Source organism: Astatotilapia calliptera, chromosome 8 (genome assembly GCF_964374335.1).
Source record: "Astatotilapia calliptera chromosome 8, fAstCal68.1, whole genome shotgun sequence".
Classification (NCBI taxonomy): domain Eukaryota; kingdom Metazoa; phylum Chordata; class Actinopteri; order Cichliformes; family Cichlidae; genus Astatotilapia; species Astatotilapia calliptera.
In genome coordinates, this window is record NC_137429.1 from 7,114,180 (window position 1) to 7,141,240 (window position 27,061).

At 38.4% G+C, this 27,061-nt stretch overlaps 1 protein-coding gene and 1 non-coding gene across 3 annotated transcripts; both read left to right on the forward strand.

The window, feature by feature from the left end:
* Window positions 1–198: 198 nt before the first annotated feature.
* On the forward strand, window positions 199–269 carry trnag-ccc (transfer RNA glycine (anticodon CCC)). Its single transcript has one exon. It is a non-coding gene; the product is annotated as a tRNA-Gly (tRNA).
* A 1,276-nt stretch (window positions 270–1,545) lies between these two features.
* On the forward strand, window positions 1,546–7,555 carry fbxw10 (F-box and WD repeat domain containing 10). Of its 2 annotated transcripts, none has more exons than XM_026177650.2 (12): window positions 1,546–2,108; window positions 3,027–3,179; window positions 3,339–3,469; window positions 3,609–3,716; window positions 3,817–3,923; window positions 4,062–4,265; window positions 4,410–4,531; window positions 5,281–5,435; window positions 5,546–5,688; window positions 5,775–5,933; window positions 6,041–6,339; window positions 6,421–7,555. In XM_026177650.2, exons 1-12 carry the CDS (start codon window positions 1,553–1,555, stop codon window positions 6,825–6,827), a joined length of 2,544 nt encoding a protein of 847 aa, XP_026033435.2. In that variant the 5' UTR covers window positions 1,546–1,552; the 3' UTR covers window positions 6,828–7,555. The 2 variants fall into 2 exon arrangements, with proteins under 2 accessions (XP_026033435.2, XP_026033436.1); XM_026177651.2 differs by having other exon boundaries at window positions 6,041–6,282.
* The last annotated feature ends 19,506 nt before the right edge of the window (window positions 7,556–27,061 follow it).

The window sequence follows — 27,061 nt, forward strand, 5'->3', positions numbered from 1 at the left end:
AAACGTTTCCTTCTTTTTAAATAAAAGTGGCAACGTTTTTCAAATATGTGCTGTTCTTCTACTATCGCTTCCTTTTATCGTTTTCACATATCAGTAATATATAAGGCGAGCATCCATAAACAAAAGTACACATAATGGTCCAAAACTCGACCAAGCTTCACGCCGATAAATTGCTTTCTATCAGCCCCGCTAACAACGGCGCCGCTGGTGTAGTGGTATCATGCAAGATTCCCATTCTTGCGACCCGGGTTCGATTCCCGGGCGGCGCACGAGTATTTTTGTTTTCCTCTGAAAGAGACTGCAAAGCTCACCTTAAGATTAACCATTTCATGCCCTTAACATTTGACATTAACATTTGATCCTGAGCCATATTATGGAAGTTTGAATTATAGAGGCAGCTAGGTGATCTCAGGTGACCGAACCTGGTGCGAAAGGGCACGAGTGTGTATATAGTGTGTGTATACTGTAGACTATATTAAGAGTGAAAATACATTTTTTTAATTTTAGGTTCCCTCCTCCTTTTCTGTGGTATACCCCTCTGGGTTCTCTACATTTTTTTACACTATTTTTTTTGCGGAAAAAAAACTTTATTAATCTTTGAAGATGTATTTGACACTGTGAAAAACATTATCACAAGAGTTCAATACACTTGGACACTTTTTTGATTATGCTTATTTATTTCTGAATGTGTTTGTTTGGAAACAAACAAACAAACAAACAAACAAACAAACAAACAAACAAACAAACAAACAAACAAACAAACAAACAAACAAACAAACAAACAAACAAACAAACAAACAAACAAACAAACAAACAAAACAAATAGAGGCAGGCAGCCTTTCACACGCAAATTAAAACCACCTTAACTTAATCACCTTATCCTAATCGCATGTATGTCTTTGGATGGTGAGAAACTCCACACAAAACCACCCAGCCACCGTCACTGTACCACCCTTGATTTAATTTGAGCTAATTTTCTTTATAAAGACACTTCATTTTATTATTAAACTAAAATATTTGCATTTTACAGAGTTTTATTTCATTTCTTATTTTTTTTACTTTGATTTCACATTATGTTTTCCTGTTGTTTTTTATATTCAAATTTAATTGAGCTTCTTTTCATGTTTAATCAAGCCATTTCCTTTGTCATATTACAATTCATTTTACTGAATAGTTATAATTTGTTTAACCAATTTTTGTTTTGAATGCTGTAAAACGGTAATTTGCCAACGTCTGGGATAAGAAAAGTACATTTTATCCTATTATTTTACCTTATGTTTCTGAAAGGAAAACAACCAACACAGCAGGAACAGCAATAAGAATACGAATAAGAATAAGAATCCAACACCTCTGTAAATCAGTCCAGGACACACTAAGCATTTAAATCTTAAAGGCCCTTGGATTTAGTGACCTTATGTACCTAATAAACTGTCTCGCCTACAATCCCGCGCGAGCATCCATTCAGCTGCCGACACGCTGAACTTGTTGCATGGCAACCAGTTGAATTGTCACTGCATGTTTGTGTTCGTTGTGATGTTTAAAGACGAAAAAAATGTTGCCTGGCGCGGACGTGGTGAATGTAAAGGAAACTACTGAAAGCGTCGACATGAAGTCTGTTAATGCCTCGAAGTCTTTCAGCACCAAAAAAGCGGAGGGATGCGTCAGTATGTGCGGTATATGTCCGACCTGCGTCTTTGCCCCCAGTCCTCCGGGTTCCAGTCGGTGTCTGTGGAAGGTGTCGGATGAGTTCAAGAGGAGGTTCGCGCTGACGCTCCTTTTACGCTGCAGGAGCGTCCAAGTCCTCGAGAACATCCAAGGTGTGCTGAGTGGCGCGACGTCGTGGACGCTGCACACCTACGCTAGGTCAAGAAGCCCCATCACACCTCAGGAACACCCCTTACGCTTTTCCCACCAAGGTCATGATGGAAAACCCCTGGGAGTGAACGTGAAGGAAATCTGGAAGTGGTTCAGCAGCAGTCCGGACTGGGTCAAGTCAAGCTACGTTTGCCGTATTTTTTCACTGTGTGACTCCGAACTTTTACGGATGGTCGCCAACTTAACCAACGTGCTCCTGATCAGACAGAAAAGTGGATTCCTGGAGTTTAATGGTAAGATCTCAGGAGTGGGAAAGGACTTGGTTTCCACTGCACTGCAATTCCCGCTACGGACCACTAGAGGCCACCAACGACACATATACAGTTATAGAATATACACACACAATTATAGTAAAAGCAAATTCTTGTTCTATAAGCTTTGCGTTACAAGGGTTGTCTTCTCCCATAATGACTCCAGTGTTAGTCTCCATATAGTTATCATTTAGCTCAGGGTTACCTTACTTAACAGAAGTCTAATCACATCACTGCCATTTGGAGCCATTTAATAAACATTCCTCTACAAATATGCCATCTGGGCCAATTGGTGGGTTGGTCCAGCTAAGGTGAAGCACTGTGGAAACAAAAGAAGGCTGAGAGGGTATGTACATGTAGAGAGGAGGGTTTTATTGGACAAAGATGTTGAATATGGAGCTGCTAGGCAGAGGAAAAGAGGAAGACCACAGAGGAGATTCATATTTGTAGTGAAGGAGGACACGGAGAGAGAGAGTTGAGATGATTTGCAGAAAAAGAAGATGATTTGATAATGCTTGAGGAAATTAAACCCATTTGCAATTTTGAGTTGAACTGTTACTAGTATCGTATTACAATAGGCACCCCCCTGAGCCATCTTCTTGGATCATATACTGATTTTATTTAATTCTGTTTTTATTGATGATTTAGATTTAGTTATTACATTTTATATGGATTTCAAATTATTGATATATTTACTTTATTAAACTGTAATTTCTATAGTATTAGATTTTACCTATTTATTTATTTTATTGTATTCAGATTAGCCCAATCCTGAAAAACTGTGTTTTATTTTATTGTGATATAACTAATTATTTTATTATGTTATATTTAATTTTGGGACACACCAACAAATTAATTTCCTAGTTTTTGGGATCTATAAGGTATGTCTTATCTTTTCAGTAAGTAACCACAATAACAATCATGACAATCAGGAGGAGTCTGAGGACCCTGCTCTAATGGTAGTGCCGGGATCCTCCAAGTCTGTGTCTGGGGTCAGCCGACACAGAGACTTCATAAGCTGCCTACCTGTTGATCTGTCCAAGAGGATATTAGGCAAGTCTTTGCATACTACTGTACTACTGCAGCCTGAATTTGTGAAGTGTGCCGATATGTCCTTAAAGTAAAAATTTCAATGTCACTTATGTCTGCATTTACTAAATATACAGTAAATGTTAAATTGAAAAGGTGCAATGCCGTATGTGTGTTTTGTAGGAATGTTAGGTGAGCATACTTTGATTCATTGCACGGCAGTTTGTCAATACTGGGAGCTACTTGCGAAGGAAACCATGGAGGAAATGAAATTCAGAAGAAATTTTCAGGGCCAAATTATTCCCATGATAGAGGTTGAGATTTTTTTTTCACATTAAATTATATAAATATTTATAGTGGTTTTAATTAATGAAAATACTTAAAAAAAATCTGACTTCTTTAGAATAATTTTAAAAAATCTGATCAGTGCTAATCTTTTTTTTTCTGTTACAGGGGTCCAGCAGTGTTAATTTTGTGAGTCCTACTTATGCAAACATTGTTGAAATCCCTGTACCAGTAAAGGATGACAAGGAAGAAGATATTTATTCTACTGTCCACAAGGTTTCACAGAGTCGTACCATCTACACAGTAAACATCAGCTTTTGGAATCAGCCGGAATATTCAACACAGTGATTGTGTGTTTATTCGATTGGTTCTGCAGCTCAAGCCATTTAACTCTGCTTATGCAAACATCAGAACCACAGCAGTGCAAATGGAAGAGCGAAATGTTTACTGCGGTGCATATTTTACCAAAGTGCTGCTGGACAAGTGAGTGTTGATTTCCCTGTATTTTATTTTATTATATTTTTCATAGTGCCCAAATAAACTCTGAAAACAGGAATGAGAAAACGTTTCTACTGGTACAGCTGATGTGATTCAGAGGTGTGCACTTATGTGTTTTTGCAGCGAAGATCCTTATCGGGTGTTGGACTATAGAGGAGGACTGCTGCTGGCCACCGGCTCAAAGGACCGTTTGGTGCGTCTGTTTTATGTGTCATCAGAAACAGAAGACGTGTCGGTGCTGAAAGGACACGTTGGAAGCATTCGGGCAGTGCTGCTCTGTGAGGACAGAGATCTGCTGATAACCGCGAGCTTTGACACAAGTATCAGGTGAAAAATCATCTAATTTATGAGTAGAATTCTGTGAGTAGGTAATAATTGATTATGCAGAAGATGCTGACGACAATGCATTTGCATGAATGAATCTGATTTAATTGATTGTGTTTTGAAGTTTTCCTGTCATCACACTTTCAGGTGTTGGAACTTGAAGACAGACCGGTGTGACATGGCGCTGTACGGTCACACTGGCACCGTCAACTGTCTGGATGCTGATGCTGATAAACTTGTCTCAGGAGCTAAAGACTGTGCAGTTAAAGGTAAGCGGCCACTGATCGGTATACACCATCTTTACATGAGCTCACATTTACATGAGTAAATATAACCACACGTTGTCTTTAATAGAAAAAACAAAAAACACACTTATCACATATTTTCATTTTCCTGTTGAGAAATTGTCTTTTCTAAGAAGCAATTCATATGTCTTATCTTAATCAGTGAGTTTCTTTTAGGTATTTTGGATAAACCCAAATGCAAACCAACCATTTAAGACATACCTGCACTCATAATTATGGAGAAAAGATTATATGTCATCTAAAATACTGTCAGTGTTTCTTTTAATTATACCCATCTTCAACTGGACAATAATGCAGCATCTAAGCTGCTAGCCAGCGCTGGCATGTCACTCTCATTCTCGCTCTCCTTTACGAGTTTCCAGTGAATTTCAGTCCATTTTAAATTTTTATTTATAACATATCAAACCTTCCACGGCTGGGCTGCTGTGTACATAGCAGAGCTACTGAGACCTTAAAACAGCAGTGGATCAGCTGATCAGGGTCTGTGAGCTGCGGTTTCTTTTAAAGAACTGCTGAAAACAGTTTTTATAGGTTAGCTTTTCCTGAATCTTTCTCCCATTATTTTTATCGTTTACATCTGTCCTGTGAATGGAAATGTGTGTATTGAAATCAGTGTAATGTATGTATATTGTCATGTTTTTACCCTCAGAAAAAAAACTTCCTGTTAACATTTTCATATGTAAGCAAGCTGAAATGAACCATTGCTTTGCCAGTGTGGTGTCTGCAGACCGGGAAGCCTTTTAATGGTTTTAATTTCAAGCACCCCAGTCCTGTCCTATGTGTAAAGGTCAGCAAAACTACTATCTACAGCAGCTGTAAACAGGGCCTTGTTAAAATATGGGACATGGAAAATGCAGCACTCCTCCGGGTGAGAAACATTTGTGGAAAATCAAATACAGAACACTTCGTGTTGTCTGAAGCTGATGAAACATTTCCGTTTTTCCATATGTTGTTCATGAATGTCCCATCTTCCACAAGACAATTGATGCCCACAGGAGTGCAGTGAAGTGCCTGTTCCTTGACGACTGGCACCTTCTATCTGGAGACTGCACTGGCAATGTCATGGTGTGGAGCATCAACCATAATGTTGAGGAGTGTCTTATAACATTCAGCCACCAAAAGTAAGCATGTAACCTCTGAAGCTGCCATGTAGAACAATTTAAATGGGATCTTACTAGGAATACAGGATCTTCTGATTGTTCTGCAGGGAGGTAAAATCTCTTACGCTGCTCTACCTTCGTGTTATTACTGGCTGTGTGGACGGAAAGATTCGCATATTTAATTTCCTCACTGGTGATTGTTTAAGAGAGATCACAGCAGAGACCGGAACAGGTCGTCTCCTGTCCCTGCACTTCCTTGACCAAAGGTGAGTCAGATGACTCGCATGAGCTTGATTATTTTTTCTTATTACACAATTTTTCTTAGTGCGATCTCTAGCTTGATTTTATACTTTGTCTCACTAATGTTCCTTAGTATATTAGTGAACACGATATACAGCGTGAAGCTCTTCCAGTTTGCCAAAGTGTTCTGGGATTATGCCAGTTCCTCACGGGGAGACCACTGTGATGTGATGCCACAGGATAGTTTGGTTTCTGAGAAATCTGCAGCTTCTCTCAGAAAGTTTCCTCTTTCCGCTCCTGCGGGAGATCACGTGGCACAGTTGCCTTCAACCACCCAAAAGATTCACAGCCATGACTGTATGAAGCCAGAGAGAGGTGAGCGGCTTCACCGGACCCGCATCCTGTCCTCCCCCATTAAATGCCAAATACAACGTAAGCATGCTCAAGGTGGAAGAAAAAATATACTTTAAAATTAGTTGATTTGTGTTGTAAGTGGATTTTTTTTCTTCACAGCCAGAGTGTGCAGTGAGATTGCTAAACAGTCAGTGAAGCTTAGCGAGAAGGCTGCAACTGAACGGATAAAGAAGAGAGGCCTTCATCATCCTCTGACACGGGACTGCATCCACCTCCGGGTTAACACTATCCTGAAGTCTCAGTGCACGGAAGAAGTCAGCATCAACATGGAGAGCAAGGCTAGACTGAGAGATTTGTGGGGTCCTCACACAGCTAAGGCTTCTCTGCACTCATCTCCAAAACAGAGCATGCACATGTGCTCACTGCAGGAAACGCATGATGGTCATCCCAGCAGGGCCAAGACCTGTGTCCCAGTTGTGAAACGAACTATCACTGAACATATGACAAACAAACCACAAGGCAGACAGGTTTCCACTGCCCCTAGGGACACAAAAAGAACCCTATAGTCTTTACACACTCAGGCCAATAAAAAGGTGGCCATAGACTTATCAATACATCTTCATAAGATTACAAATAAATCCAAAATGTTACATAAAAACTAGTCCCAGTTTATCCAGGATTAACTCTTTAAGTGGAAAGGATTCGGACTGCTCAGTGACACTGGTGGAAGCAAAGAGGGAGGTCACACAAAGCACTGACCAAAAACTGTCCAAGAGGCATACATTACAAAATGTGCATCAATAAATGTTGAGCACTGCACAATGCATGCTTTGCAGATTTGTTTATCCAATGAACCTTACCTTGAAATATGTTGTTTCATTAAAATTCCACTAGAGGTCAGTATTGTATCATGTGATAGGTGGTTGAACAGTGACAAAGGCGTATGGTTCTGCAGTATGCTTGAGTTTTTTGTAACAATTACATTTATCATCACTTTAACTTTCTTAAATAATTACATTTTGTTTCCTTTAGAAAATTTTCAGTTTTTGCATACTTTTTATGAAGGTTGAGTTAATGAGAAGAGGGATTATTTCTAAGTTTAATTTGGTTTTGTACTTAGACTGTGTCAAAAATGTAGACGTTTTAATAGTAGTTTAGTTTTTACAAGGAATAGAAACCAGTGAAACTATGAAATTCTCAGATTCCAGCAGCTTATTATACTTTCACCTGTCACTCACATCACCACTGGCCATTTTAGTTTATCTGTCTCAAAAAGAATAAATAAATAAAATTAAGCAACATATCTTTGTAGTCTTTTGAAGCACTACAGAAGCTACAGAGGTAAACCAGCTGAGTGAGCTGGGTTTGTCCTATCCAGAGAGACCTTTCACCCTGCCACCTGCCCTCTAGGCCATGGTGCCTCGAGGGCATCATTGGAAGTCACGAGGGCTGAAGATCAGAGAGAGAAGGCCCTCTGGTTTAAGAGCAGCGGCACAACAGCTGGGCACCTTTGAATAACAAAGGGGTTATGAGGAGAACGGTCTTAGTAACACTTTGGGGAATCTCTTCTTTCATGAGCGCACTGCAGATAATTTGATTTGGTCTGCAGAGAACTGGGGAGAATGGCGCTCCCTTCGTTTTTCCTGCTGCGCTTAACCGAACCCCCACAAGCTGAGTTTAGGTTCATCAGGCAGCACAACCCCCCTTTTGTTTCATCAGGTACGGAGCCTCTTGTTGAGGAGTGTCAGAGCTGTAGGGGTGGATAACAAGCATAAAATCAAAACAAAGTTAGAAAAGAGAAAAGTCTTCATGTAGGAATGCTCCCAGACCTTTGAGCTAGCCCTAGAGTTTGCTTGGGGAGAGGAGGGCACAGGTTTATTTATGCACGAGGAGAAGAGGGAAAGAAATGACATGTAAGACGCTCAAAGTTAAAAGAAAAAAAAAAAGGTTGGAAGGGTTGGAAGTGGGGGAGAAGGCAACAAAAGGCAATTCAGTGTGCCCCAGCTGACATCAGTCTACATGGATCTGCATCTCCAAAGGTGCATATTTGCATCATAGTTCATTTGTCAAATAAATTTTTCAAATGTTGTCATGCTGTGTCAGCGGCAGGTTTGAGCTTCCAACTTCATCTTGAATAGTACCATCTTTGCAGGCCAAGTCAGTCATGGTACAGAATGTGATTAAGAAAATAACAATCTGCTTTACTTTTGTATTTGCATGTAACTCAGACGGGTGGCTGCCTTGCCCCGGAGCCAGTCAGATATCGCTGCGTTACTAAGTCTAGCAATATGGGCATCAGATGCAAAAGCTCAATGAATATGCAAATCACGTCATTCTCATGGGGAACTGAGTCATGATGAAAATGGTTTCCAAGTGACATACAACCATGTACTGCTGAATCTAAAGAAAAAAAAAGGAAGAAAAGAAAAGTTGTTGGAGAATGAAATTTGGGGTTAAACAAGGATCTTTATGAATAAGTTCAAGTTCCAACAGAGTAGTGACATCAACACATGGGAGCGATGACAAGTGCCTTGATCTCAGGACAGCTTTAAATGCCAGGCCACACGGCCAGCACTCTTTCCAACCGTCCCCTGTTAGCATCCAACAAAGCCAGGCTGGAAACAAGATCCATATGCCTTTCTGACCTCATTTGCAGATAGAGATCATAAGCGAAAGGGAATACAGCCACAGTGAAGGGAGGCAATTAACAGGAACACCATTACTGAGATATGGGACTGATTAACAGCCGCATCCAGCCAAGCCAAATAGATAAGAGGGAATCTGATTGCTCATTGACTGCTTCTCTGCGGTGCCTCCTCAGTAAGCAGGTTCTTGTTTTCTGGATGTTGGAACATGCGGATATCAAGGCCCCCTTGATTGAGCCAAAAGAGAGTAGGGTGAAACCGCTGTGACCGCACATCAGGAAGATGATCAAAGAGGCTACTGCTGGCTTCTGGCTTCTCATATACAAGGCTAAACCCCAACAGATGATTGTGCAAAGTTGTTACTCACAGAGGGCTCAGTGCTAACACATGTCGTAGTGCAGTGATATGAGCGACACCTCATGTACCGGTCACTCCATTTAAACGGTCATTATACAGTTGGACTGTAAAAGACGCAGATACTTTTTTCCCCACTCCTCGCTCTAAATTTTTTGTGTGTCTAATTAAGTTGAAACGTTTTTGTTTCCCATTTATGAATTGACTGATTGTCCTCCGAGACCATCTGCTGTTATAACGTGACATCTGGAATGTATTGTGATAATTGCAAAGAGATTATTTTACCTCTGCAAGTTCTACTTTATACTAAAGACAAATGCAAAACAAACAGAAACAGCTTTAATTAAACACACTACTGCTTTAACAGCAGAGGCTATAGCATGTATTACGTTTACTAGTATTTTAAGGTACCACTGATTTATGGCGCTCGTCCTCTGGGGGGCCAACTGTCTCCATTTATAGAAATCTTCAAGCCTGTGTGTGTCAGCCAGTCAATTTGTGTGTTTTTAACTGACTCTCAGTCTCTGGTAAGGTGGTTTGTGTTAACTTAAGGAACTGATGAGAGACATCTTTAAATTACTGCAAGCTTCATGTGTATATTAGTGTAAATAGCCTCTGCAACCACTGAATAGGATTCCCAGCCCACTTCTATGTGGGCTTACATTGCATGTCAGCGCGATTGCGTTTCAGTACACGGTTATTAAACCAAAGTGAAAGGTGTCTTGAATTGACCTGCGATCTCAATGGCCCTCAGTCTTCACAGAGCTGTTCCAGACACTTGTAGGCGACAGTGTTAAGTGTCATAATTTCACTATTTTCTCAGACATAAATGCAGAGACGTAAAAGTCAAAGGTCAACTGCATAAAACTTCTCTATTTAGAGGTCAGTAGACGCAATATTGTCTGGGGAGAGGGGGTGGAGTGGCACCTTGGAACAAGAAATCAATTCACAGAGGAAGAGTTTAGGAAAAATGGCATCTGGGTCTACTTCCTGCCACAAGACGAATAGAAAATTAATTGTAACACAGACTACAAAGGTCTTCATGCACCACAGAAGAAGAATAATACACTTAAGTGAGCCCAGAGCTGCAGTGGAGGATTAGAGGTCTTGTGCTGGATGCAGTTCTGCTTCAGTGAGTACGTGAGTGGTGGCTGGTTGCAATACCAACTGTTTCTATTTACAGCTCAAATTTTTTAAACCAGCGGTCTCCAACCTTTTTTGCGCCACGGACCAGTTTATGCCCGACAATATTTTCACGGACCGGCCTTTAAGGTGTCTCGGATAAATACAACAAAATAAAACTAGTACCGAAAAAAGAAGATTTATTCATAACACATGTGAAAAGACCCAGGAAAACCGAGTTAACAATAAAAATGACAACAAAAGAATGCCGAAAACCGATAAAAACCCAGAAAACCATACATTTTCACACCTGAGCCTCAACTCTCACGGCTTGGTACCAAACGACTCACGGACCGGTACCGGTCCGAGGCCCGGGGGTTGGGGACCGCTGTTTTAAACCACACTGACAGCGGCAGAAAGTTTGGGATGGCTGATGGACATCTATATCAGTGCTTCATCTTCATAGTTCAACTTCAAAGCCTGACAAACAATTAGCCACTTGGTCATGTCAAGTACAGATGTTTTCTCTCCAACAGAGACAGGGCTCTCACTGTTACGGTACCTGATAAGAAAAGGCCCCCAGCAGTGTAGTGAGAGCACACTTTTAGGGGAGCCTTTATTGGTGGATTTTGATTCTGAAATGGAAAATCTGATGGATGGGGCTCTTCTATAGGAGGTTGTTTCACAGCAACACGTTTCTAACTCACGTTAGCAGCAAGATAAATTGCCACAATACTGAAGCAGTTCAGGAAACCTGTAAAATAATCCCTGATGATTGGTCCTGCAGTTAAATACACTTCCTATAACCCAGCAAAAAACAGTCACAACAAATACCATTTTCCAGACACGATAACTCGACTGTTGTTTGTACAGTAAATACTCTCTGGGCTTCTCACTCTCTCCTCGTTTGACCCTGGCCTAGGAAGAGCCATTTTTGGAGCTGAGAAGAAGCAACGGGTGTTCTAGTTTAGACACTTCACAGCTCAGCAGGTGCCTTAGCATGTTGATACAAGTGTTGGAAAATGACACGCAGGGCAGTTGATTCATGCATTTGTGTTTTTTACTAAGTTGTCATGCGTGGGATTATTTTTTAAAAGACCTGGGGATAAAACTGACCCATATTAGCAGCAGATGTTTTGGGTCATCGAGTGTGTATTATGTGTTTTTCCCAGAGGTTCGTGGTGAGAGGCGTACCATGGCCACCAGAGGGGTAGTTGTTTGATAAAAGAAGAGCTTTTGCAACTTGATGGCAGGTGAGCTTTTGACTTGAAATGAGCGAGTTAAACTCTTAGACCAGTCAGGATAATCTTGAGGGGTAGAGGTGAAAGACTAAAAAGGCTGTTTTATCAACAACTGTCACGCTGCATGCTAACACTGGTGTTTGAAACACACTGCAGACCCCAAGTCAAAACATCAAGCATAATTTTGTTTGAGAAAATGAGTGTAGGTTTGACTTATGTTTGCTGGCAGAGTCATTGCACCCATAAGACAAACACCAAGCCTTTGTGTAGATGGCACTGTGCCAGAAATAGACATATTGGGATTTTTTCCTTATCACTTCTTGCTAAAAGATAATGAGAAGGTTAATCCTAGTTCCATGTCCATGTAATGGCAAACCGCTTGAAAAAACTGCTGCTTATTTGCTTTGCTTGAAAATGCTTACTTGCAATACTGTATAAATACATGCATGAGAGTTCTTCCTAAGAATTTTTTTTCATTAAATCCGCAAGTATTCTTTTGCCATTTTTCCTTTCTCTCTACCCGGTGCAATATGTATTTTTGCCTCGACTTTTCTCTCAGATGACTAATGATGATTTCCAAAAGTATTCACTCACCCATCCAGATAATTCAGTTCAGGTATTCCAATCGCCTCCATGGCCTCAGGTGTATAAAATGAACTAGGTATGCAGACTTCTACAAACACTTGTGAAAGACTGGGTTGTGGTGGCAGCAGATGGTGAAGTGCATAGTGTGTAGAGGCCGCCTACTTTTTGATGAGTAAGTAGATACAGAACTTCAGGCTTCATGTGGCTTTCAGATTAGCTCATGAACAGAGTATAAAGAGCTTCATGGAATGGGTTTCCATGGCTGAGCAGCTGTATCCAAGCCTTATATCACCAAGTGCAATGTGTGTTGGATCCAGTGGTGTAAAGCACGCTGCCACTGGAGATGTGTTTTCTGGAGTGGTGGATCATGCTTTTGGCTATCTGATAGATGACCGTTTATCTGGCAGTTGTCGGATACTTGGAAAGTTTGGTGGAGGGTGGGTTATGGTGTGGGGTTGTTTTTCAGGAGTTGGCCCCCTGAGTTCCACTGAAAGGAACTCTTAGTGCTTCAGCATACTCAGACACTTTGGATAATTTAATGCTTCTGGTTTGTGGGAATAGTTTGGGGATGGCCCATTCCTTTTCCAAGATGATTGTGCACCACTACACAAAGCAAGGTTCATAAAGACGTGGATGAGCGAGTTTGGTGTTGAAGAACTTGACTGACCTGCACAGAGTCCTGACCTCAACCTGATAAAACACCTTTGGGAAGAATTAGAACAGAGACTGCAAGCCAGGCTTTCCCATATTAAACCCTATTTGTTTGTGTTTATTTGTGTGTTGTTCATTATTGTGTAGTATTCATTGATGAGTGAATAGTTTTGACAGCATCGTGTATTTTCTCCCTTTAGCCACTAATGTATCTATCTGTAGGCTCACTTTTTTACCGTGTCTGGTTAGACAGTATACAATGACAGTGAAAAGCCAAAGGTGTGTGTGTGTGTGTATATATATATATATATATATATATATATATATATAGTAAAAACATGTTTAAAAAGAAAAATGCCAAAAGAAAAGAGAGAAAGCAGAGTGGCAGGGAACTCAGGTGATACAGCTGGCTTCAGTGGAGTCGGTCTGAACATAAATTACAGGAATACAAAAGCCAGAATAAATGAATTAGCAAGACCGAAAGACCAAAACTGGAAGATATTCTATGAGTCTTACGGTTCTACATTTAACTGAAACTCACTATAAAATTCAGCAAAGCTAAAGAGGGCTTATAAATCAAAATACCATATATATGTCTTCAGACAGAAGGTTATAACCCTAAGTATTTTAAGACTTCTTCTAAGACTTCTAAGACTTTATATACTTATTAAAACTATTAATAAATCCAGGCCACCTCATTTCTTTTGAGCCAAAGATGTCTCAGTGCCCTGTTGAAATAACTCAACCAATCTATCATTTCCAAATTTTTCCATATTAAAATGAACCTGTTTTTTTGGTGCCAGCAGTGAGTGAGATGCTGCTAAGCATTAAGACAGGTCTCTTGTCTCTTGTCATATTTCGATTCATCGAATGCCGCAGCCTCTCGCCCTGCCCTCCCCCAGTCTACAGCTGTTAAAACACCCCACATTATTCCCATAATTGTTTCAGTGTGTGGGCCGTTATTTTAACGTGCCAAGCTGGATGAGTCGGGAATCGAAAACCGTTGTCCCATGTGAGGCAAGTGGTTTTTTGACTACTGACATTCCTTAGTGTATAAAACAAAATACAGCTTCATATAGACAGACGCAAAGTAAAACGCATTACAAGTCACCCAGAAACATTCATGCCTGGGTCTGCCATGTTTAACATTTCTGTAATATTTTTTCCTTCCAATTGCAGCAAGACTAACTGTGACACATCTGTTTGGCGAAGACTCACATGTCTGATTTGCATTTTTTAAAGTCTGGAATTGATATGGAGGAGTAAAAATGAAGCGAACACAGATAACTTTTCTCAGAAATAATGGCGACTTTATGGACTGATATGAATTAACAAGTTCTCCAAGATACACATGTGTTTCTCAAGTATTTCCTTTTGGTTATAATAAGAGGTTTTTTAGTGACTCACAATTTAAAGTTTCAAATTTTTCCAACATTTGGCAGAAGTAAGGAGCCAAAGGAGTTTCTTGTCCAGTTTTGAGTTCTTTTTCTCCTTCATTTGTGTTCACTACGTAACTTTATTGCTAATTAATCATTTTTTCTTACCCCTTTTAAAAGGTGTTTATGTTTCTTAACCACTAAATAAGATTTAGCGATTTAACCAGAAATTTCTTGGCCATTGCTTTCAAATCCGTCTGCCAGTAATTTTTCTTCATTGGAGCACAATGGCTTTATGGTCTTGGCCGCTTTCTCACTACGTTGGTGTTTTATGTAACCTCCCCTCTGTAGACGTTTAATAATTACAATCCCCCTTTTCTTTCAACATCTGTTAACAGCTGCAAGAAAATTAATTTGAAGCCAAAGCTGGAGACAAAAAAAGAGATAAAACATGACTACAGAATCACAAGAAGCCTCTCGTGAGCAGCACAAGCCTGAAGGTTTATAGTTCTCACTCAGAAAATCTCTATAAGGTGAGATAAAGAATGTAACTGATCCTTATGCAGCTGCAGCTTTTAACAGTTACGAGTGTGTAAAAGGTGCTCTGTGGAGGCGTTCGAGTTAGTGTGGTGTTTTTCGTCAACGATAAAAGCATGAAGTAAGAATGACATAGCCGGGGTTGTCTTTCCTACACAAGCTGCGCACAAAAGCTCACATTTTGCAGGGGATAATGAGTGTCTGTTGGCTTGGACTGCCATCTAGTTATAACTCCTCTCAGGGACTGTGAAAAAGCTAAATTTCATGTTTAGTGGTTGCAATGGAACACAAGCTGGTTTATGATATGGCCCTGTTATGCTCACCCAATATCTAAACAACATGTTGAAGGTTGCACAGAGTTATAGAGAGAGCAGAAATTAAGGTTACACAAGGAACGAAGGATATCAGAAGCAATCTTTTGGCCGATGACATAAAAGCAGAGTCCATGACAATTTTAGTAAGCTGTTTCCAAAGACCAAGCCACTGCATGTGTACACAAAGGAAACCTGATACCTGATGTGATAAGTTGGAAATGTCAGACCACACTTTTCTTCTTGCAAGTGTCTACGTTTGTATTCACAGTGTACTGATGTGGCTACATCAAAAGACGTCTTTACTGCAAGTCTGAAGCCGAGGCTTAGTCTGTTGAATGCAGTTCATGTGTTTTGAATAAACTGGCTTTACTTAAACCTCTCTGCCAGAGAGGCAGAGAAAATGAGCTGCCAGGGTCAATGCATTCCACAGTGATTTTACAGTATGCAAATGTTTGGAATCCAAGGAAAAAAAAATCACATCCAGAGATTTATTTCACACTTGCAACAATAAACACTTGAGTCCAAACTGCCAAAATTCCAAAGATACATAATTTTGAGCTTAAATTTCATTTTCGATATAATTCCAAATAAAAAATTATATATTTGAGATAAAGAAACAAAGCAGAAAAACATAAGAAACTAGAAAGTGCATTTTCTGAAGAAACTGCAGTGTGAATGCTTGAATCTGAATGTATGCATTGAAATGAAATAATTACTGAATTTAAGTTAAAAATTTTGAATGAGATTAAAAAAAAAACCCCGAATTTAACCTGAAAACAAAAGTGCTGAACTGCTAAAAGCTGAAGGTTACACAGAAGAAGAAGTTGGAAAAAAGCTGAAAATGTTTTAATTGTAAATTAGAAAAACCTAAGAAATGAGAAAAGAACATTTAGAGTCAGAAAACATCTGAAAGAATATTAAAAGGTCATATTCTTTGAATCACTGAATGACTAAAATGTGATCCCTCCACTTGGATCCACACAGTTTAAAAAGTTTAAATGTCTGAGCTTTGAAAGACAAGATGTTGGAAAGAGAACAACGATGGCGACGTTTTGAGGGTAAAATGATGGCTTTAACACTGTGGACACAGCAGCAGTTGAAAGAGAAGTGCTTAAGATGAATTTTGGCAGAGTGGCAGGCAGAGCTCGTTAAGCAGGCAGGTGTGAGCCTGGTTGCTATAGTGACCGCACCCAATGGCTCCATACACACGACACAGACATGCACCTCACTTTTGCTGCTTAAAATGAACAGAAAAGTCAGGCCGAAACAAATCGCTCCCAAATGAAAAGTACATGTCGTACTGACAAAATTCTTTCACCGTGAGCGACAGCCATGTCTAGTCTACCTAATTCTCAGTTTTCATGCCTGTGGAGCTTATTATATGGACGTGGTGACAGTGTAAAGACACCATGCTCTTCTGATTTTCAAACGAACCTTCTGAGCCATTTTAACATTAGAGTCTATGGAAGAGTTGGAGGGAGGAGGCTGTGCATTGGTGACATTTATGAAAGAACCATAACACCTAGGACAATAGTAAACACATTGGATGAAAGAGGACAGCCATGGCTACGTTTTGAGGGTAAAATCATACCTGTAGAGCAAACGCTGCGGACACAGCAGCAGTTTTAAAAAATATTTTAAGATTAATTTTTTTGCTCCTCTCACTCTAGCAGTTGAGCTGCCTCACTCTAGCCCCAACATTCCGTCCCATACACACCCATTATAAACTCTGAAACGGGTGAAAAAACATCATGAAACTTAAACTGGAACTGAAGAAAAAGTATAATAGATATTGAAAAGATAAATACAAGTTGAATAGTTGAATGTCTTGTCTTCGTTTTAAAGTTTGAATGGTGGCTCTATGTGAACGTATGTTGAAGTAGTAAGAGTTTAAAAATGAGTAAGTTGAATGAGAATTTGAAGGGTCTCCCCATTGAAATACATGGGAAATTTTTGTTGAATAAAGTTGAATAAAATTAAAAATATAAATGTTAAAAATGAGAAAAATAGAAGCAATGTTGTCCAAAAGAATAGGAATCTAACGGTGTTTGAATGGTTTTTCTAAGTTGAACGGTTTTGAAGGAGTAGGCTTTCAAAAAACGTACGGAAAAATAAAATATAACTAGAAAGTGCATTTTCTGAAGAAACTGCAGTGTGAATGCTTGAATCTGAATGTATGCACTGAAATGAATTAATTGCTGAATTTTGAGTTAAAAATATTGAATGAGATAAAAAAAAAACAAAAAAAAAAAACGAATTTAACCTGAAAACAAAGGTGCTGAACTGCTAAAAGCTGAAGGTTACACAGAAGAAGAAGTTGGAAAAAAGCTGAAAATGTTTTAATTGTAAATTAGAAAAACCTAAGAAATGAGAAAAGAACATTTAGAGTCAGAAAACATCTGAAAGAATATTAAAAAGTCATATTCTTTGAATCACTGAATGACTAAAATGTGATCCCTCCACTTGGACCCACACAGTTTAAAAAGTTTACATCTCTGAGCTTTGAAAGACAAGATGTTGGAAAAAGAACAACGATGGCGACGTTTTGAGGGTAAAATGATGGCTTTAACACTGTGGACACAGCAGCAGTTGAAAGAGAAGTGCTTAAGATGAATCTTGGCAGAGTGGCAGGCAGAGCTCGTTAAGCAGGCAGGTGTGAGCCTGGTTGCTATAGTGACCGCACCCAATGGCTCCATACACACGCACACAGACATGCGCCTCACTTTTGCTGCTTAAAATGAACAGAAAAGTCAGGCCGAAACAAATCGCTCCCAAATGAAAAGTAAAAGTCGTATTGACAAAATTCTTTCACCGTGAGCGACAGCAATGTCTAGTCTACCTAATTCTCAGTTTTCATGCCTGTGGAGTTTATTATATGGACGTGGTGACAGTGGAAAGACACCATGCTCTTCTGATTTTCAAACGAACCTTCTGAGCCATTTTAACATTAGAGTCTATGGAAGAGTTGGAAGGAGGAGGCTGTGCATTGGTGACATTTATGAAAGAACCGTAACACCTAGGACAATAGTAAACACATTGGATGAAAGAGGACAGCCATGGCTACGTTTTGAGGGTAAAATCATACCTGTAGAGCAAACGCTGTGGACACAGCAGCAGTTTTAAAAAAGATTTTAAGATTAATTTTTTTGCTCCTCTCACTCTAGCAGTTGAGCTGCCTCACTCTAGCCCCAACATTCCGTCCCATACACACCCATTATAAACTCTGAAACGGGTGAAAAAACATCATGAAACTTAAACTGGAACTGAAGAAAAAGTATAATAGATATTGAAAAGATAAATACAAGTTCAATAGTTGAATGTCTTGTCTTCGTTTTAAAGTTTGAATGGTGGCTCTATGTCAATGTATGTGGAAGTAGTAAGAGTTTAAAAATGAGTAAGTTGAATGAGAATTTGAAGGGTCTCCCCATTGAAATACATTATAAATTTTTGTTGAATAAAGTTGAATAAAATTAAAAATATAAATGTTAAAAATAAGAAAAATAGAAGCAATGTTGTCCAAAAGAATAGGAATCTAACGATGTTTGAATGGTTTTTCTAAGTTGAACGGTTTTGAAGGAGTAGGCTTTCAAAAAACGTACGGAAAAATAATAAAATATAATAATAATAAAGATTAGAAGAACAATACTGTGAATGCTTTTCAAGCATTCACACTAACTAGAAAAATTTGCATTTCCTGCGAAAATGCAGTGTGGATGCTTAAAGCTGAAGCTGTATGCAAAAAGTAGCTGAAAAAGCTGAAAAGTTGCAGAAATTGTAAAAACTTTGCAGAAGCAAAAGAAGTTTGCTAAAATGGAATAACTTAGCAGAACTGCAATATCTTAGAGGAAACATAATACTTGGCAGAAATACAATACCATAGCAGAATTTAGCAGAAATATTGTAACTTACCAGAAACATGATAACTTCTCAAAAATACAAGAATTTAGGAGAAATAGTATAAGATAACAGAAAGAATATATTTAGCAAAAAATACTTAAACATTACAGAAACACTATGATTTAGAAAAATAGTACAACAGAGCAGAAATATTGTGATTTACCAGAGACACTGTGATGAACTATGAATATTGTAATTTTAAATTAAGACTATGTTTTAGCACAAATATTATAATTTGGCAGAAATACTATAATTTAGCAGAAATACTATATTAAGCACAAATCCTATAAAAAGCAGAAATGGTATGATTAAGCATAAATACTACATTTAGTAGAAATACTTTGTTTTAGCACAAATCCTATAAAAAGCAGAAATACTGTACTATGATTTAGTAGAAATCTTATAAAATAGCAGAAATAGTATATTAAGCACAAATCTTATAAAATAGCAGAAATAGTATGATTTAGCACAATAGTAATAAGTTAAACAGAAAAATTGGAAAAGCAAAATGGACAGCTGAAAAAATGCTGAACATGCTGAGGGTCCCTAAAATATACTTGTTAAATGAAAAAAATCAGCAAAAAAAATATATAACAGCCACACAATCAGAAATATGTACACATAAGGAAACACACATGCACTGAGGGACACAAAAACACAGGCTCTAATCCAGTCAACCAGTCTAACTATATTCAATTTAAATCCTACAATGACATGCTGCCAAATACGGGTAGGGTTCTCTTTCTCCCACTAAACAAACACACACACACACACACACACACACACACACACACACACACACACACACACACACAAGATCCAATTCAGTCAACCAGTCTAAATATATAAAATTTAAATCTTTCAATGGGATCATCCCATTAAAAGGCATTCTCCCTCTCTCTCTCCCTCTGTCACACACACACACACACACACACACACACACACACACAAACACACACAGAGAGAGAGAAACAGGATTTTTGCAGTCTTTTTACTGGTCTGTGACAGTGTATTAATTTGTAGGGAAAAAAAATGTTGACCAAGGTGGAATCGAACCGGCGACCTTTGGTTTGCAGACCCGTGTCATTACCAACTGCGCCACTGGGAAAGAGGGAGGGCGCCTAGAAAAACAGGTTGATGAGCAGTCAGAATTAGATCGCGGTGAGAGGCGAAAAACGCCGTTTTTTGGAGTTACAAAACGTTGTGTAACTCAAAAACGAGGTGGACTAGAAGCATAATTCTTCTACTGGCTGAATCAGCGGACTTTGGTGTACTTTGACTGCGATTTTCATTGCTCTATGTACAACCGTCGCTGAGATATGACGAGAGAGGAAACGGGAGACCTCAGATATGATTGATGCACAGAGAGACACACTACCAAGATCAAATTCAGTCACCCAGTCTAAATATATTAAATTAGAATCTTAGAATGAGATCATCCCATTAAAAGGCTTTCTCTCTCTCTCTCTCTCTCTCTCTCTCTCCCTCTCTCTCTCTGTCACACACACACACACACACACACACACACACACACACAGACACACAGGGAGAGAGAAGTAAGTTTCTAGGTCAGCCTGGGAGCTGCTGAATTTGAATCCACCAATCAGAGTGGCTGTTTACGTTTTCCCGCCAAAACAGGTGCACCTTTTTACACGCAGGCACAGAGAGGCACAGGATTATTGCAGCCTATTTCTCATAGTGACGACTCCCCTCAAACAAATGACCATAATTTCCTAACCGTAGGGGCTAGAGCGGTCATTCTTACACCGTTTTGTTCAGAAGAGATGGGGGAATCTTCCAGTGTTTACAATTTATCATTACAATATGAATTATTAAAGATATTTGACTTCTAATGCACCATAACTGAGTAGAGCGAAGCAAAAACTGTCTTGACTTCCCCTCAAACAACGCTTTGTAACTCGAAATCTATTTGGAGTATCGATATCATTCTTTCACCGTAAGAGACAGCAGGCTTTGGTGAACAGTCATGGAAATTTTCAGGTCTCTGTGGAAATCCAACAAAAAGTTATGACGAGAGAAAAAAGTGGTTCATTTCCACAGTTTGAAATCTGAAGAAATCTGAGCGACGGACGAATTTCCTACCCTCAAACAAGTCCAACTCATTTCAGAACGGTAATAGGTGAGAAAGAAATTCTTGAATTGTGAGCGTCAGGAGTGTCTGAAGATATTCGGGGACAAGCCTCATGTCTTAAAGTTGCTTCGTTAAGGAGATATGACGATTCGAATATGCCTCTCATTACAGAAATCCAGCGATGATTTTGAACGAGCTCTCCATTGACTTTATATGGAGAGTTTTCTGACCTTGTGTTAGTCTGAGGAGATTTGCGAAAGTTCTATAAATCCCACAACAATGATAGTGACATTTTCTGAAAGCCAGCAAAAATACCTACGTTTTGATGTATAATTTGTGGAAGTTGAGTGAAAATTGAGCAAGTAGCAAACAGTTGTTCGGACATGAAGAGAAGACTGCAAAAGCTTCAGTGGCACACTGGAAGGCAACAGCATAGCAACCATAACAACGCATGTATTTTGTGAAAAATCAAAATTTTGCAACTCAAAACTTTAAGAGGCATAAAAGTAAAACAGTAAAAGATTTGAAAAAGCTGAATCATACCTGAATAGCCAAATAATTTGTGAACATTTTAAAATTTGAATGGTTGTTCTAGGTGAAAATATGAGGAAGTAGTTAAGTTTCAAAAACAGGCAAAATTTAGCAGAATTGCAGAAGTTTCCCATTCATTTCAATGGGACAAATTAAAGGAAAAAAGCTTAATATTTTAAAAAGTATAATAGTTAAAAATAGCAAAAATCGTAGCAGGAATTAGCAAAAATAGCTGAATAGTTTAAAGTTTGAACGGTGAAAATAGCACAAAAATTGTGGAAGTAGTTAAACGGCGAAAAGTGTACGGAAACACCCGGAATAATAATAATAAAGAATAAAGAGAAACAGGAACTCAATAGTGTGGATGCTTAAAGCATCCACACAATAATAACTAGAAAGTGCATTTTCTGAAGAAACTGCAGTGTGAATGCTTGAATCTGAATGTATGCACTGAAATTAATTAATTGCTGAATTTTGAGTTAAAAATATTGAATGAGATAAAAAAAAAAACAAAAAAAAACAAACGAATTTAACCTGAAAACAAAGGTGCTGAACTGCTAAAAGCTGAAGGTTACACAGAAGGAGGAGTTGGAAAAAAACTGAAAATGTTTTAAATGTAAATTAGAAAACCCTAAGAAATGAGAAAAGAACATTTAGAGTCAGAAAACATCTGAATGAATATTAAAAGGTCATATTCTTTGAATCACTGAATGACTCAAATGTGATCCCTCCACTTTGATCCACACAGTTTAAAAAGTTTAAATGCCTGAGCTTTGAAAGATACAGTGTTGGAAAGAGAACAATAATGGCGACAATTTGAGGGTAAAATGATGGCTGTAACACTGTGGACACAGCAGCAGTTGAAAGAGAAGTGCTTAAGATGAATCTTGGTACAGTGGCAGGCAGAGCTCGTTAAGCAGGCAGGTGTGAGCCTGGTTGCTATAGTGACCGCACCCAATGGCTCCATACACACGTACACAGACATGCGCCTCACTTTTGCTGCTTAAAATGAACAGAAAAGTCAGGCCGAAACAAATCGTTCCCAAATGAAAAGTAAAAGTCGTATTGACAAAATTCTTTCACCGTGAGCGACAGCAGCTTCTAGTCTACTGAATTCTCAGTTTTCATGCCTGTGGAGTTTATTATATGGACGTGGTGACAGTGGAAAGACACCATGCTCTTCTGATTTTCAAACGAACCTTCTGAGCCATTTTAACATTAGAGTCTATGGAAGAGTTGGAGGGAGGAGGCTGTGCATTGGTGACATTTATGAAAGAACCATAACACCTAGTACAATAGTAAACACATTGGATGAAAGAGGACAGCCATGGCTACGTTTTGAGGGTAAAATCATACCTGTAGAGCAAACGCTGCGGACACAGCAGCAGTTTTAAAAAATATTTTAAGATTAATTTTTTTGCTCCTCTCACTCTAGCAGTTGAGCTGCCTCACTCTAGCCCCAACATTCCGTCCCATACACACCCATTATAAACTCTGAAACGGGTGAAAAAACATCATGAAACTTAAACTGGAACTGAAGAAAAAGTATAATAGATATTGAAAAGATAAATACAAGTTGAATAGTTGAATGTCTTGTCTTCGTTTTAAAGTTTGAATGGTGGCTCTATGTCAACGTATGTTGAAGTAGTAAGAGTTTAAAAATGAGTAAGTTGAATGAGAATTTGAAGGGTCTCCCCATTGAAATACATGGGAAATTTTTGTTGAATAAAGTTGAATAAAATTAAAAATATAAATGTTAAAAATGAGAAAAATAGAAGCAATGTTGTCCAAAATAATAGGAATCTAACGATGTTTGAATGGTTTTTCTAAGTTGAACGGTTTTGAAGGAGTAGGCTTTCAAAAAACGTACGGAATACAGAATAAAATATAATAATAAAGATTAGAAGAACAATACTGTGAATGCTTTTCAAGCATTCACACTAATAACTAGAAAGTGCATTTTCTGAAGAAACTGCAGTGTGAATGCTTGAATCTGAATGTATGCATTGAAATGAAATAATTACTGAATTTAAGTTAAAAATTTTGAATGAGATTAAAAAAAAACCCCGAATTTAACCTGAAAACAAAAGTGCTGAACTGCTAAAAGCTGAAGGTTACACAGAAGAAGAAGTTGGAAAAAAGCTGAAAATGTTTTAATTGTAAATTAGAAAAACCTAAGAAATGAGAAAAGAACATTTAGAGTCAGAAAACATCTGAAAGAATATTAAAAGGTCATATTCTTTGAATCACTGAATGACTAAAATGTGATCCCTCCACTTGGATCCACACAGTTTAAAAAGTTTAAATGTCTGAGCTTTGAAAGACAAGATGTTGGAAAGAGAACAACGATGGCGACGTTTTGAGGGTAAAATGATGGCTGTAACACTGTGGACACAGCAGCAGTTGAAAGAGAAGTGTTTAAGATGAATCTTGGCACAGTGGCAGGCAGAGCTCGTTAAGCAGGCAGGTGTGAGCTTGGTTGCTATAGTGACCGCACCCAAGGGCTCCATACACACGTACACAGACATGCACCTCACTTTTGCTGCTTAAAATGAACAGAAAAGTCAGGCCGAAACAAATCGCTCCCAAATGAAAAGTAAAAGTCGTATTGACAAAATTCTTTCACCGTGAGCGACAGCAATGTCTAGTCTACCAAATTCTCAGTTTTCATGCCTGTGGAGTTTATTATATGGACGTGGTGACAGTGGAAAGACACCATGCTCTTCTGATTTTCAAACGAACCTTCTGAGCCATTTTAACATTAGAGTCTATGGAAGAGTTGGAGGGAGGAGGCTGTGCATTGGTGACATTTATGAAAGAACCATAACACCTAGGACAATAGTAAACACATTGGATGAAAGAGGACAGCGATGGCTACGTTTTGAGGGTAAAATGGTGGCTGTAGAGCAAACGCTGTGGACACAGCAGCAGTTTTAAAAAATATTTTAAGATTAATTTTTTTGCTCCTCTCACTCTAGCAGTTGAGCTCTCTCACTCTAGCCCCAACATTCCGTCCCATACACACCCATTATAAACTCTGAAACGGGTGAAAAAACATCATGAAACTTAAACTGGAACTGAAGAAAAAGTATAATAGATATTGAAAAGATAAATACAAGTTGAATAGTTGAATGTCTTGTCTTCGTTTTAAAGTTTGAATGGTGGCTCTATGTCAATGTATGTGGAAGTAGTAAGAGTTTAAAAATGAGTAAGTTGAATGAGGATTTGAAGGGTCTCCCCATTGAAATACATTATAAATTTTTGTTGAAAAAAGTTGAATAAAATTAAAAATATAAATGTTAAAAATATGAAAAATAGAAGCAGTGTTGTCCAAAAGAATAGGAATCTAACGGTGTTTGAATGGTTTTTCTAAGTTGAACGGTTTTGAAGGAGTAGGCTTTCAAAAAACGTACGGAAAAATAATAAAATATAACTAGAAAGTGCATTTTCTGAAGAAACTGCAGTGTGAATGCTTGAATCTGAATGTATGCACTGAAATGAATTAATTGCTGAATTTTGAGTTAAAAATATTGAATGAGATAAAAAAAAACAAAAAAAAAAACGAATTTAACCTGAAAACAAAGGTGCTGAACTGCTAAAAGCTGAAGGTTACACAGAAGAAGGAGTTGGAAAAAAACTGAAAATGTTTTAAATGTAAATTAGAAAACCCTAAGAAATGAGAAAAGAACATTTAGAGTCAGAAAACATCTGAATGAATATTAAAAGGTCATATTCTTTGAATCACTGAATGACTAAAATGTGATCCCTCCACTTTGATCCACACAGTTTAAAAAGTTTAAATGCTTGAGCTTTGAAAGATACGGTGTTGGAAAGAGAACAATAATGGCGACAATTTGAGGGTAAAATGATGGCTGTAACACTGTGGACACAGCAGCAGTTGAAAGAGAAGTGCTTAAGATGAATCTTGGTACAGTGGCAGGCAGAGCTCGTTAAGCAGGCAGGTGTGAGCCTGGTTGCTATAGTGACCGCACCCAATGGCTCCATACACACGTACACAGACATGCGCCTCACTTTTGCTGCTTAAAATGAACAGAAAAGTCAGGCCGAAACAAATCGCTCCCAAATGAAAAGTAAAAGTCGTATTGACAAAATTCTTTCACCGTGAGCGACAGCAATGTCTAGTCTACCTAATTCTCAGTTTTCATGCCTGTGGAGCTTATTATATGGACGTGGTGACAGTGGAAAGACACCATGCTCTTCTGATTTTCAAACGAACCTTCTGAGCCATTTTAACATTAGAGTCTATGGAAGAGTTGGAGGGAGGAGGCTGTGCATTGGTGACATTTATGAAAGAACCATAACACCTAGTACAATAGTAAACACATTGGATGAAAGAGGACAGCGATGGCTACGTTTTGAGGGTAAAATCATACCTGTAGAGCAAACGCTGTGGACACAGCAGCAGTTTTAAAAAATATTTTAAGATTAATTTTTTTGCTCCTCTCACTCTAGCAGTTGAGCTGCCTCACTCTAGCCCCAACATTCCGTCCCATACACACCCATTATAAACTCTGAAACGGGTGAAAAAACATCATGAAACTTAAACTGGAACTGAAGAAAAAGTATAATAGATATTGAAAAGATAAATACAAGTTGAATAGTTGAATGTCTTGTCTTCGTTTTAAAGTTTGAATGGTGGCTCTATGTCAATGTATGTGGAAGTAGTAAGAGTTTAAAAATGAGTAAGTTGAATGAGGATTTGAAGGGTCTCCCCATTGAAATACATTATAAATTTTTGTTGAATAAAGTTGAATAAAATTAGAAATATAAATGTTAAAAATATGAAAAATAGAAGCAGTGTTGTCCAAAAGAATAGGAATCTAACGGTGTTTGAATGGTTTTTCTAAGTTGAACGGTTTTGAAGTTATAGGATTACAAAAAACGTACGGAATACAGAATAAAATATAACTAGAAAGTGCATTTTCTGAAGAAACTGCAGTGTGAATGCTTGAATCTGAATGTATGCACTGAAATGAATTAATTGCTGAATTTTGAGTTAAAAATATTGAATGAGATAAAAAAAAACAAAAAAAAAAAACGAATTTAACCTGAAAACAAAGGTGCTGAACTGCTAAAAGCTGAAGGTTACACAGAAGAAGGAGTTGGAAAAAAACTGAAAATGTTTTAAATGTAAATTAGAAAACCCTAAGAAATGAGAAAAGAACATTTAGAGTCAGAAAACATCTGAATGAATATTAAAAGGTCATATTCTTTGAATCACTGAATGACTCAAATGTGATCCCTCCACTTTGATCCACACAGTTTAAAAAGTTTAAATGCCTGAGCTTTGAAAGATACGGTGTTGGAAAGAGAACAATAATGGCGACAATTTGAGGGTAAAATGATGGCTGTAACACTGTGGACACAGCAGCAGTTGAAAGAGAAGTGCTTAAGATGAATCTTGGTACAGTGGCAGGCAGAGCTCGTTAAGCAG